The sequence below is a fragment of the Giraffa tippelskirchi genome, chromosome 5 (genome assembly GCF_054371585.1).
Source record: "Giraffa tippelskirchi isolate mGirTip1 chromosome 5, T2T-mGirTip1v1.2.pri, whole genome shotgun sequence".
NCBI classification, from domain to species: domain Eukaryota; kingdom Metazoa; phylum Chordata; class Mammalia; order Artiodactyla; family Giraffidae; genus Giraffa; species Giraffa tippelskirchi.
Genome location: NC_137279.1, coordinates 17,924,015 through 17,938,272, shown reverse-complemented (window position 1 = coordinate 17,938,272; position 14,258 = coordinate 17,924,015). Strand labels below are relative to the sequence as shown.

The window sequence follows — 14,258 nt, the reverse complement described above, 5'->3', positions numbered from 1 at the left end:
GTTTAGTGAAGGTTCTGTTTCTCTGTGGATGGGGTTCAGGGAATCCACAGAGAATTGTGACCCATCAGGGACAAGTGAGACCTGGAGGCTGTCACCACCCACAGTGCCCAAAGGAGCCACTGTGCTGGAGCCCCGGAAGAGTTGGAGCTTGGAGGAGGGGTCAGGGGCTATGTAGTCTTAGAGAAATACAGTCGCTGCATTCCCCAACTGTGGCAAGACGTTGGAGGGGGCAGAGAAATGAGGACCCACGCATTTCTCCCGGCTGCCCTCTCATCTCCTGCCGGGCCTTGCATTGGGTGAACCAGAAATGGGAGGGCAAGATGCCAAGTGTAGTGGCCCATGGAGGCCGGCCTCTGAGATCAGAGCAAGACAGAGGGTAGGGAAGGGATTTGGGGGGGTGGGCACAAATTGAAAATAATCAGCATAGTCTACCCTCTTTGTCACTTGGCATCTATTCTTGTCCTTTATTTAGTGAAGTAACATGTGTTTCTCCAACACAGGGGAAGCCCCAAGTCCCAGGAACCCCTCTATCATCACAGAGTGATGCTGATACAGTAACACTCCAATCTCGATCCTAAACTGTCATGTTGGCCACTGCTCTTCATATAAAGCAGCAGCAAAAGTGTTGGGGAGAGAAGCAACAGAAAGCTTTTTCCACCACTCATTTTGTATTCCCTCGGCCCCCTGCCAGCACTGTGATTATTGGGGTACCTGGTGGATGACCCAAACCTTCGTTTGTGCAGGATCCACACTTTTAGTGGTCCTGTCTTTACTGGGTTGTCATGGCTTCCCATCAGCCCTTATTATTGGGCATGGGAACACTGAGAGATGTCCCAGGAAACCTTCTCGATTGCAGTCTTGGTCCCCTTTGCCCCACTGTGTAGCAGCAACCAATTTCTCTTTGTTTTAGTTAAATTAATTCGTTAATCATCCCCTTCTCTGACTGTCCATGAAGATCTCCAAATGGCCGAATGTAGCTTGTAGTGTGTTCTCTGGCAGAAGACTTGCTCCAGTGTAGTATCTTAGTTTGGGTTCTTCCAACCTTGGGATAAGGACCTGGGTGCAGGTAGTTTATTTGGGAGATGATCTCAGAAAACACGAGTGCAAATGTGAGGAAATGAGACATGGAAGGGAGAAGAGCCAATAAAAGGTGAATTAATGATCAAATGACTGTGGGCCACTGGGCTTGGTCCTGCCGGAGTCTCTGAGAAATAGTGTGAATAGGACCCTCCAGAGTCCTCCTATCAGAGAACAAGGAGGCTGGGGCTGTGACTACTGTTCCTTATTGGTAGAGGGTTTCAACCTTGACTTCTGTGTCTGTGGTGGAACAAGCTCCCACAATGCTGGAGAAGGCTCTTTGACAGAGAAGGAGAGAGGCTTGCACTTGGCCCTTGTAGAGTGCTGGGACGTGCCTGCTGTGCTGTTGGGGGGACCCGGGTTATGGCCTGAGCAGTGTGTCATCATCACTGAGCCCAAGGAAAGAAAACCCTCCCTAAAGGGGTTGCTGGGCAGTTCAGTTCAGTTCAGTCGTTCAGTCGTGTCCAACTCTTTGCAACCCCATGGACTGCAGCACACCAGGCTTCCCTGTCCATCACCAACTCCCGGAGCTTGCTCAAACTCATGTCCATTGAGTTGGTGATGTCATCCAACCATCTCATCCTCTGTCATCCCCTTCTCCTCCCATCTTCAATCTTTCCCAGTATCAGGGTCTTTTCAAATGAGTCAGTTCTTTGCATCAGGTGGCCGAAGTATTGGAGTTTCAGCTTCAGCATCAGTCCTTCCAAAGAACATTCAGGACTGATCTCCTTTAGGATGGACTAGTTGGATCTCTTTGCAGTCCAAGGGATTCTCAAGAGTCTTCTCCAACATCACAGTTCAAAAGCATCAATTCTTCAGTGCTCAGCTTTCTTTACAGTCCAACTCTCACATCCATACATGACCACTGGAAAAACCATAGCCTTGACTAGACTGTTGGGCAGTAAGAGGAGTCATTCTCTCCTCTGTCCCTTGGTTCCGGGACCTGGGTTATCTGACTGAAGGGGGAAGAATACCACACATTGGCCATGGAACCTCACATCGTAGGACAGCATCCCAGCCTTACAGAGGGTGGCCCCCAGCTGGCATCACAGGAATGGGACTACCCTGCTGAAGCTTTGGCCATGGATGAATACAACCTGCCAAGACCTTGGCGAGGTAGGGAAGAAGTGAGGGCAGAAGGCGTGTGGAAAGAAAGACCTCGACCTCTGTCCTCTAATTTTTCTACAGTCTCTTGCTGGTCCCTCTCATTGGCTGAACTCAACCGGAAGCAGAGAGGGAGGTGGTCTGAATCGTGCAGCCCACAGGGTCAGTCTTCTGGAGAAGAGCACAGGGCAAAGCGAGCCAGAGGGATGGGGGAAGGGGAAGGCAGTACTCAGGCTGATCGACTGCTTCCAGAATGCCTCCCCGCTTTCTATCCCTCCCCACAGTCATTGACTGTGTTCCAACTTCATTACCTCACCCCCGGAATATTGGGACAATCTCTCAATACGTCTCTGAATCTCCAGCCCACTGTCCCTAATGCCTGAGGTGCAGGCTGAGTCCCATCACTCCTCCTTGCAGAGAGCTCACGTGTTTCCCATTCTCTGCTCTTTACTGAAGGTGGCCAGGTGCAAGCCATTTTATGGGATAAAAGGATGATTCAGAGATTGCACTCTAATAAGGAGGATAGGTATTAAGCTAGAAATGGATCATTTCACCATAAAAGAGATGTGGTTAAAAAGATATGTAAATTTGGGCTCTTAAACATCTTGGCATCATATTCAGGGATCTTCACAGTTTAACTCCAAATTTTCCTTCTAGACTTGTTTTCTAAGACATGTTCTACTGCATTCTCCCATGTCCCTGGGATCCCAGCTCTGACGGTTGCCTGGCATACTTTGCACCGTACACAGTTTGGATTCAATGCCTTTGCTCTTGTTATTTCTTTAGCCCAGAAAGCCCCTTCTCAGCTGGCCTTTGGGATGGTCTGATCATTCACTCACAGCAGAATGATTCAGAGCACCAGACTTCTAGTGCCTCCTACTTGGAGTGTGGTCCTCAGACCAGTAGTACGGCATTGCCAGGGGCCTTCTCTCAGTGACTCTCAGGCTCACCTGAATTGAGACTCAGATTCTGCCCTTGAACCAGAGCCTCAGGTGATTCCTATGCCCTTGAAAGTTTGAGAAACATACTATGTTTTGTGAGCTACCTAAGTGGGTCTTGTAATGTGAGCAGGGCAGCTTACCCTTCTCAGTGTTTCAGAATAAAGCGCAAGGGCTTAGTTTTTACTGTAGTTAGTTATAAACTGTTTGTGTTTCTAATTTCCTAGCTGTAAGTTGTAAGGATGAGGGGGGCTACCAAAATGGTTAAGAGAATGGGCTTTTACATCATATAGCCATGGGTTCAAATCTCAGCTCTGCCACATATTAGCGTGGGGCTTTAATAAAGGCAATTAGGGGATTTCCTTGCGGTCCAGGGTTTAGGACACCTTGTTTTCACTGCTGAGGGCATGGATTCAATCTCTGATCAGGGAACTAAGATCCCACAAGCCATGTGACTGAATAAATAAAGACAATTAACCTTTCTCAGCCTCAATTTTCCAAAACATTATGTATTAATGATATTACCACAGAGGTGCAAGGATCAAATGAAATAAAATATGGACATTATTTAATAAATGTTAATTGTATTCATTGTTTTGCAAACATGTGAAGAAAAGCAAAAAGCAATAAACCCTTGGATGGGAAGGTCTGAACCAGATAGCCGGTGATGGGAGGGGCAGGTCTTTGGTGCTGGAGCTCCAGGGCATCAGAGTTACAAATGAGAGCAGACAAAGGCACATCCAAGAGCGACTGAGTCAGCCTGGCTGAACAGAGGTTCCTTATTAGAACAACATCCTTAGGCACTGTCTGAAATGTAGGCGGTATCCTGGTGGGCTCCCTGGAGGTGGGGTTGTGACATACAAAGTTAGAAGTGTCTGATCAGCCAGGACTGAAAAGGAGACATGCACCCTCTTCCTGGAAGACTCATCCCAAATAACCACAACCATGTAATGTCTGATTAGGGTTCTGCCACTTGCAGAACACTCAACCCCATCATTTCTTTTAATTTGGACTGTGACAGGGATTAGCCTGCTTGTTCAGGTCTCCCATGGCCCACTTCTGCCGATTCACACAGGAGAGGTGATCTAGGCAGCGTGGAAGACAACTTTGAATGTGTCTCCACAGATTTTGACATTTTGAGCAGGAAACAGAAGGACTTGAGGGCCCATGATGTGTTTTCTTCCCTCCTTCCTGTTGAAGGTTGTGACTTTGGGGGAAAAAGGAGGCTGTGAGATGAGAGCAGCTGGCTCCAGGGAGGGTTCTGAAGTCTGAAATCAGTGGACTTAACACACTAGGGGGATGGCTGCTCACAGGATGGAGTGAACGCCCAGGAAGTGTGGGTTTGGGCCTGGATGCTTGCCAAACCCATCTTGAAGACTTTCAAGGGGCATCTGAGACTGTGGAGAAAAATGCCCAGAAAAAAATGGAAAGCTCAATATGATCAATGGTATATGCAGCGACATGGAAGCAGATGGTAAATCTTCAAATGAAAAGAAGAAGGGAGGGGTTGGGAACGTGACTGTAGACTCCAGACCCAACTGCTCAAGGTGTGGGCCACAAATAATTGAACTTGAATGGTAATGCAAGAAGGTGGATACATGTGCAGATTTATTTTCTCCCTTTTGTAGGTTTACGTCAAGCTGAGGACTGTCACTAATGCCATTCCAAAGAGGCAGTTATGTAGCGGGTGAGTCTTGGTCTCAGGAGCTCAAATCCTGAATCTACCTCTTACTCTGTGTGAGTCTGGACCAGAACTCTGACTTGTCTTAGTGGTAGTTTTCTCATCTGTGAAGTAGAATAATAAAGTCCATCTCATAACATTATTCAGAGAATTCGGTGAAATGATATAAGCCAAGGGTACCATTAGATACACATAATGTCCCATTGCTATCAGGGGAGCCTTTTCTGTTCTGGTGACATAAACTGGTCCTTCCAGGTGGTCTCTCTGGACCCCCACACTGGCTTGATCAGGCACAAGGACATCCAAAATTCTCCCAAAGCCACAGGTAGAGAAGGAGCTGCCCAGGCAGGAAATGGAAGGGAGATGACAGTCAAGTAGGAGGAAACCCATGGGCAAGTGGTGTCTTGAAGGTCCAGGGAAGATGGATTTGATGAGAAAGGAGTTATCTTCAGTGTCAGGTGCTGGTGAGAGGGGAGGTGTGCCATCCAGGGAGAGCAGAAGAGTACCTCTGGACTTGGGAGGTGTGCTGTGCGAGACGAGGGAGACCTGGAGGCGGCCCCACCTGCCGTGAGATCTTGGAGTGTGTGGACCTCTCTGTCTTGACCTTCCTAACTATTATGATTAAGCAATTTATTCTTTTAACTTTCTTTTAGCTCTAAATGATTCTGCGATGAAAGAACTGACTTTAAATCGGACATTGTTCAATTCAATAAGCACTCATTGAACATCCAGGAAACTTACTGTGTTCGAGGCACCTAGGGGAACACACACATGGTTTAGAATCTCAGTCACCCACTGTAGTTTGATCTGGGATGAATCATTCACCCTTCTTGAGCCTCAGTTTACCCATGTGTTGTGATAGTTATTGAGCACTGGCTGCCCTGTCAAAGTACCAGGGTGTTTTCAGTGAGATTATCTCACTAACTACATACAACCCTTGGAAGAGTTTGTGAATGAGGAATAGGACTTAGAGAAGTTGTATAATTTATTCAAGGTCCCATGTCTGTGAGCCATGGAGCTGGGAGATGAGCAGAAGTCTGCCTCCCCCCTCATGCTGCCTCTGCATGGCTGCATACTACTTTATGGGCAGAAGACGCACTGCCCGGGCCAAGTGTCTGTACCATAGAGAAGACCTGGTGAATTACAGTTAGGTAGGTGTTCATCCATCTCTCCTGCAAGGTGTAAGATTCTTTTTTATTTATTTATTTATTTTTGGTTGTGCTGAGTTACTGTTGCTGCTCTTGGGCTTCCTCTAGCTCCCGAGAGCGGGGCTATTCTCTAGTTGCAATGTGTGGGCTTCTCACTGTGGTGGCTTCTCTTGTTGCAGAGCGCAGGCTTTAGGCAAGTGGGCCTCAGTAGTTGCAGCACACAGACTCAGTAGTTGTGGTTCATGGGCCCTAAAGCATGAGGGCTTCAGCAGTTGTGGCATGCAGGCTCAGTAGTTGCAACTCTTGGGCTCCGGAGCACAGGTTCAGCAGTTGTGGCACATGGGCTAGTTGCTTTGAGTCATGCGGGATCTTCCCGGAAGAGGGATTGAACCTATGTCTCCTGCATTGGGAGTGGATTCCTAGCTACTGTGCCACCAGGCAAGTCCAAGGTGTAAGACTCTTAAAAGCAGGGGTGATTCTGAATTACCTGCTTGTATTACTAGAGCCTAGTAGAAGCATCTGGTATATAATAGGGGCTCAAAAGATGTTGGATGAGTGGCTATAGCACAGGCTCTGTGGATGGATTGAAAAATATAGTCTCTGCTGGAAATACAACTATGTAATGACAACAATGAGATACTTACTTTAATGGATATATGTATACGGTACACATTTTCTTCTTGTGATTTCATTTATTTATGTGAATAAATACATTTTTAAATGTGAATACATTTTTAAAATGAAAAGTTAAGGTAATTTTTATTATGGAATATTTTAAGCATGTACATATAAGGAACATCTATCTAGTTGCAACTGCTGAACAGCCACAACTGCTGAACCTGTGCTCCGGAGCCCAAGAGTTGCAACTACTGAGCCTGCATGCCACAACTGCTGAAGCCCTCATGCTTTAGGGCCCATGAACCACAACTACTGAGTCTGTGTGCTGCAACTACTGAGGCCCACTTGCCTAAAGCCTGCGCTCTGCAACAAGAGAAGCCACCACAGTGAGAAGCCCACACATTGCAACTAGAGTGTGTATCTATCACCTAACTTTATCAAATCTTAACATCTGCCATGTTACATGAAAACATACCAGCTTCCTAGGTGGTATTTAAAGAACCTGACTGCCAATGCAGGAGACATGAGACACGGGTTCAATCCCTGGATTGGGAAGATCCCCAGGGGGAGGGCATGGGAACCCACTCAGTATTCTCAGTCTGGAGAATCTCAAGGACAGAGGAGCCTGGTAGTCTACAGTCCACAGGGTCACACAGAGTCAGACCTGACTGAAGCGACTTAGCACACACACATGCATGAAAACATACGCCATAAATGTACTGCAGATCAACTGAAAGAATCTATATATTCCTTCAGATCTCATTTGCTTATTAATGTGAATTTGGGCTTATTATCCCCATATATATTCTTATATACTATTGCTTTGTATATACATATCCATAAACAATATATAATATATTGTTGTTTAAATATTTTATGTATTGTTTTCATTACTCTCTTGCTCAAAGTTATCATTTAAGATTTATTCATGTTGATATACTATAGCTCTAGTTCATTCACTTTAACTCATATATATTTCATATCATTTTTGAATGTTTTTAAATAATAAATTAAAAGTAATACTTGCTTCATTAATCTAGATAATATAGATGCATATAAAGAAAAGCTACCCTCTCCCCAGCCTGTTCTATGTCCTGGGGTAACCCAGGAGATTACCTCTTTGGTGGGTGTCCTTCTACAACTTTCTCTTGGCTCAGACAAGCATATATACAGTGTATACAGATGTCTTTCTTTCTCTTTTCCTTCCTTCCTTCTTTCTTCCTGTTAACAATATGGGATTCTACTAAACATGTAGTAGATATGTTTTATTCCACTTAATCTGAGATGTGTCTTATTCTTATCCTGAGATGTGTCTTATTCCACTTAATTTGTGTAGATTTATTGGATGCAAGTCTTAAACTTGACTTTCATCCTGTGTCTGCAAAAGTGATAGTTTAGATAAGGCCCTGTGCTTCTCACCGGAGAGATATCCTCTCTGCCCTTAAACTGGGAAGAGAAAGCCCCAAGAAGAGCAGGTAGGAAACAGGCAGGAATGCTTCGCTAGGCCGTGCAGAAGACCAGGCTTTGGGCAGAAAGGGCCTTAGCCATTATCGAGAATCATAGCTCTTCACAGATGTGGGTGTGTTCAAGTTGGAGTCAGGCTAGATTACAAGAACGTTTTTCAATAATAACTGATAGAAGCTTTAGAATTTTTGGTTCAAAGTTATCCCTGGAGCAACATAATTTTGCAGGCAAGCCTGGGTCATCCATGGGCTAAGTTATACATCACATACATCTGAGACGATGATCTCAGCCCACCTCCCACTTCCTGTATCACCTTTGTATCAGTTAGGATGCAGGTTTTGCTACTTTGACAAAGACCTGAACCTGGAGCTGGCACAAATTTTCGAAATTCTTATGAGCTGGTTGTTAAGCATAGCCACCATTAAAATTTTAATTGTATAAATTTAAAAAGAAATAAACTGGAACTTCCCTGGCATTTTGAGCTTCCAATGCAGGGGGTTTGGGTTTGACTCCTGGTCAAAGAACTGGATCCCACATGCTGCAACTAAGAGTTTGCATGCCACAATGAAGATGGAAGATACCAAGTGCTGCAACTATGACCCAGTGCAGTTTAAATAAGTGAATAATAAATCGGGGTGCTTCAAAAAAGGGAACAAACAATTCTGAAAACAAGGGCAATGAATACTCAAAAACGCATCATTTCCTAATTATTTTACTGCATTTTACTATTTGCTGTGCTTCGACAGTGATATACATCTATTACACAAGCACAAAGGCACTGCCCTGCAGTGGTGTGGGGATCCAAGCTACTCTGATCTTGCTGCTCTGACATCTCAACACTTACATTCTGTCCTGGCTCCAGGGAGGCTTGTCTAAATTCTAACATCCATCCTGTACCCAAGCCAGACAGGAAAGAGGGGAAAGAGGGGAAAGAGGAGGGCGAGGTTCACTCCTTCCCTTTTCAAGTCATGGTTGTGTATTTGCATACATCACTTTTGCTGATATCCCATTGGCCACACGTCACTGCAAAGGATCTTGGGAATATGGCCTTTATCTGGGCTTCCATGTGCCTAGCTAAAACTCTTTTTACTGTTGAAGGAGGGAAAGGATATACTGGAGAGACAGCTGGTACTCTCTGTTATAGCATTTCATGGATTCTTCTCATAGCCCTACACCATTAAGCATTCTATCCTACCCTTGCCCTACTTCTTCTGAAGGCCTGTTACAGGGCTCAGGAAAGTCACTTGCCATGGTCACAACCAGTACAGACATGGCATTCTTCAGCCAATCTCACAACCTCAGGCTCCAAGCAGTGAGAAGAGACTCAGAGGCACATGAGACAGACCCCTTTCTTCTAGAGTTAGGGCAGCAACAGATGAACAAAGGCACAAGAGACCCCTTCTATTCAGGGCTGAGCTGGAATCTGAGGAGGGAGGGGATAACAATACCAGGAAAAATGAGATAGTACCAGCCTCAAGGAGCTTCTAGTCCAGATGAAATGCTTATACCTGAAGATCACTAATAATACAGGCAGTAACTGCCAGGGACAAGGTAATTCCTCTCTAATTTTAAATTCTGGGCAGAGAACCAGTCTCCATGAGCAACCAACTCATTGCTGGACTAAGCTCTTGTTTTTAGCCTTTACAGTTATAATCAAATAAAACTTGCAACAAAGTTAGGTTGACATAGTTAAAGATCTATATAATTGTTGTGCTGCCTGGTAATTAGGCAGAAATGGTAAGCAATTCACATAAATGACTGTAATTAACATTATTTTTACATAGCCAACGTAGTTTTTAATTTTCCCTGTTACCCTGTATAGTTTATCAGTTGTCACTCTTGGCTCCAGCGGTAACTAACACTTTGCAGTGGTAGGTAGGCTGCCTGGCGCTCTCCAACCTCTGCCCTGGGCTCAGAATGGCTTCTCCTGCACTTCCCCATCAAGCCCCCTTCATACTGGTAAGTGGCAAAGTTGTTACAGGCTTGGGCTCTGGAGTCAAAATGCCTTTACAACCCACTCCATGACTTAAGTATGGTGACCTCAGTGAATTGTTTAATCTTTCACAGAATCGCTTAGACATCATTTCTGATAAGAGGTCTAGGATATAATTAGTAATACATGTATGTCATTATGCACTCACTTATTCATTCATCCAATCGACAATGAATTTCAGCATCTGCTATCAACCAGATATTGCTCTAGGTGCTGAGCATTGGTAGTGAACCAAAGTCCTGCCTCCATGGTTTATCTTTTAGAGCAGGGAGACAGATGTCTAGTACACATCGCAGTTTATCAGGCGGTGGTCAGTTGGATGAGGAAAACAAGGCAGAGGAAGGTATCCTGGTGAGGGAGGTGATCCTTTCAGCAGAAGAAGCGGATCAGGATAAACTAGGTGAAAGAGCAGTAACAGAACAACTCCCAGTCTCTGGGGCTTCCTTTTGCTTGTACTGCCTGTCCACTGTGGGACAGCCTAGATTCTATTCCACATCTTTATCACCCTGCAACCCAGGCTGACTGTCTTCAACCTCTGTACTGTCCCTGGTCATGAGAGCAGGTGAAAGGGGGAACGTGAAGCCTCATATCTGGAAGTGACATTGGCCAGGGTAAGTTACACACTGTACTTGATTTCAAGGATGGCGGGAATGTGGGGCCCTACCTTGTGCCTGGAAGGAGGGGAACCAGAAATACTGATGCGCTGAGTAACTTCATTTATCCTGGATCTGCTCTCTGTCCTGTTCAAGATCTTGTACTTGAACTCCATGCACTGTATCACCAGGGCTCCCTGGCCCTCTAACTCCCACTTGGATTTGGCCAAAAGAGCACACCGAGAGGAGAGCCAAGAGTGGGGAAGGCCAGGCTGGTGTTCTTCATGCTCTCTGCCCTGCCGTGGCTGATCTTCTACAGCCACAGCTCCACCAGGCACTCTCACATCCCAGCTCCAGCTCTCAGATGGGCTATGGCAACATCATTACTTTGGCCACCTGATGCCAAGAGCTGACTCACTGGACAAGACCCTGATGCTAGAAACGATTGAGGGCAGGAGGAGAAGGGGACGACAGTGGAAGTGATGGTTGGATGGCATCACTGACTCAATGGACACGAGTTTGGGCAAGCTCCGGGAGATAGTGAAGGACAGGGAAGCCTGGTGTGCTGCAGTCCATGGGGTTGCAATGAGTTGGACATGACTTAGCGACTGAACAACAACAACATTCTTGCCTTGTTCCTTTAGGACTAAGGGTGCAGAAGGGTAGTGTCAGTCTCCCAGCATGGCTAGTACTTGAGGCCTCAAAACCCATTCTTGGTTTCCTCTGTGAATAGTACCTTCCTGAAAAGATCCCTTCAAAGATAAATGCTTCATCTGAGTCTGGCAAAAAGATCTATGCTACAGAGGCTTCTCTGAGGAAATGGCATGTGATGTGAGGGAGAAAGTCAAGCAGGTATCTAGCAGAAGAGGGTGGAGCAGACAGGGAAGACCAAGGGGAGGAGTGGAGGGTGGCACACACAGGGGACAAGGAGCCAGGTTCAGGGCTGTGAGTGTGGTGGGGAAGTGAGAGGAATCCAGATCAGAGAGGTGGAGGCCCAGATTATGTCAGGCTGTTCGATGGGGTGGGAGGGATTTGTGATTTTATTCAAAGTGACATAGGAAACCCCTGGCGGGGGTTGGAGGGGGAGAGGAGAGGTTGAGCAGGTGAGCGACATGACCTGACTTACGGTTTTAAAAGATCACTCTGACTTTAGGGACAAAGTGGAGATGATGTGTTAGGAGGCGAGTACTGAAGTCTAGGGAAATGTGAGATGTGCTGGCTTGGACCAAGGTGAGAGCCATGGAGGTGGTGTGCTATGCTTGTGCTCACTCGTGTCTGATTCTTTGAGAGTCCATGGACTGTAGCCTGCCAGGCTGCTCTGCTCATGGAATTTCCCTGGCAAGGGTACTGGTGTGCGGTACCATTTCCTACTCCAGAGGATCTTCCTGATCCAGAGATCAAACCCGCATCTCTTGTGTCTCCTGCATTGGCAGGTAGATTCTTTACCACTAGTGCCATCTGGGAAGCTCCATGGGGGTGGTGAGAAGGGGCCAAATTAGGGCCTAGGTAGAGATGACACAAGACTGGCTGACGGATTGAATGTTGGCATGAGAGTAAAGGAGAACTTAAGAAAGACTCCAGGTTTTGGCCTGAGAGGAAAGGATTGAGGGGCATACATCTCTTTGGGAGAGGTGAAATCGTGATTGGTTTCCATTATATTAAGTTAAAGGTACCTGTTAGACCTTGAAGGGGAGCTGTTAAGTTAGTGATGAGAGGGAGAGGTCAGAGCTAGAAGTAAAAATTTGATGATTACCAGTGGTACATGCATGCTGAGTCACTCAGTCGTGTCTGACTCTTTGCGACCCTATGGACTGTAGCTTGCCAGGCTCCTCTATCCACAGAGATTCTCCAGGCAAGAATACTGGAGTGGATTGCCATGCCCTCCTCCAGGGGAGCTTCCTGACCCAGGGATTGAACCCACAACTCTTACGTCTCTTGCACTGGCAGGCAGGTTCTTTACCACTAGCACCACCTGGGAAGCCAGTGGTAGGTGGTACTTACTGCCAAGAGATGGATGAGCTTTGCTAGTGAATGAGAGCAGTGGGGAAGAGAAGAGGTCTGAAGATCCAAGGAGGATGCGCTAACATTTAAAAGTTCAGAAGATAGGGAGGCTCCAGCAGAGGAGATTAGGAAGGATTAGCTGAATAGGAAGAAAATTAAGTGAAGCCAGTGTTCCAGGTAGGAGAAGCGGGTATTAACTACATCCAATGCTGCTGAGAGACTGCGTTAGATGAAGACACCCTTTCAGGTCTTAGCTTGACTGGCCCTCTTCTAAGAAGTCTGTTCTAACCCCTGGGGGCTCAGGAGCTTTGTGACATGCTCTCATACACCACTGCTTCTCCTCCACATTGTATTTACCTTCTGCCATGTCCATCTTCCCAACTGTACACAGCTCCTTGAGGGCAGGAATGGTGTCTTAGTCATTAATCACACTGAACCCAATGCCAAGCACTAGGTAGAGTTAAATTGATAAATGTTGTTCAGTTGCTCAGTTGTGTCCAACTCTTTGGGACCCCATGGACTGCAGCATGCCAGGCTTCCCTGTCCTTCACTGCCTCCTGGAATTTGCTCAAACTCATGTTCATTGAGTCAGTGCATTGATAATAGTTAGCTAAAAACAAACAAACAAAAACCCACGAGTCAATCAAGGTGCAGTACATGCTCATCCCCCTCCAATACATTCACTGTCCAAGGCTCCAAATTTTATTCTCAAGAGCTGAAGTTCCTTACCTTTTTCACCGTGCAGGGGCCTAAAGATTTGTGAGTTTCTTTTAAGCATTTCCATTTTAGTAGTTGAGGCCCCACCAATGTTCCTCCTCCTTATGATGCTGAGGGCTTCTGTGACTATTTCTACCGGTTGAGCAACCTAGGTACCATGGGATGGAGCTGCAGAAACATGGAGACATAGATTTACAGAGTGTCTTCCTTGGTGATGACTTACTAAATCCTAAGAAAGAAATAGCTGTGGGGAGGAGGAGGTAAGCGGAGAGAGGGGGAGAGAGGTGGGGAGAAAAGGAGGGAGAGGGGAGCAGAGAGGCCCAGGACAAAGGTAGCAGCATGGTATGTATGAAAGAGGTGGCCTTGAGGAAATGAACTTTTTCTTCTCTGGCATCTCAGAAATGCTTTAGTGTAATTCCCTTGTTTTATAGAAGGGAAGTTGAGCCTGAGAAGCAAATGGCTTATCCAAGATTTTAGCATTGGTGGTGTGGCAGGGCTGGCCTAGACTTGTGTGCTTGTGTCTGTCGGTTCAGTGCATTTTCTTTTTTTTTTCTTTTTACATAAGTATTATTATTTTTTAATTTATTTATTTTAATTGGAGGCTAATTACTTTGCAATATTGTAGTGGTTTTGCCATACACTGACATGAATCAGCCATGGGTGTACATGTGTTCCCCATCCTGAACCCCCCTCTCACCTCCCTCCCTATCCCATCCCTCTGGGTCATCCCAGTACACCAGCCCTGAGAAATTTTCTGTAACATGGTGGTAACCTTAGAGTCAGGAATAGGTGTTTCCTTTTCCAGGCACATATCTTCTACTTATTCAGTGATACCTGGAGCTGCTTTCAAAGACAAGCTTCTTGTTCCACAGGTGAAAGGAGGAAGGCTAAAACTGCAAATGATGGAGACAGAACAGTGCCCCG

General features: G+C 46.0%; 1 protein-coding gene across 1 annotated transcript in view; it reads left to right on the top strand.

Annotated features, from left to right (window-relative positions):
* The window catches only part of CACNA1E (calcium voltage-gated channel subunit alpha1 E), a 659,107-nt gene that overhangs the window by 70,382 nt on the left and 574,467 nt on the right, over nucleotides 1-14,258 (top strand). Inside the window, exon 4 of the mRNA XM_081485817.1 lies at nucleotides 4,748-4,806. Coding sequence (XP_081341943.1) covers nucleotides 4,748-4,806 — 59 coding nt within the window. The remainder of the gene's footprint in view (nucleotides 1-4,747; nucleotides 4,807-14,258) is intronic.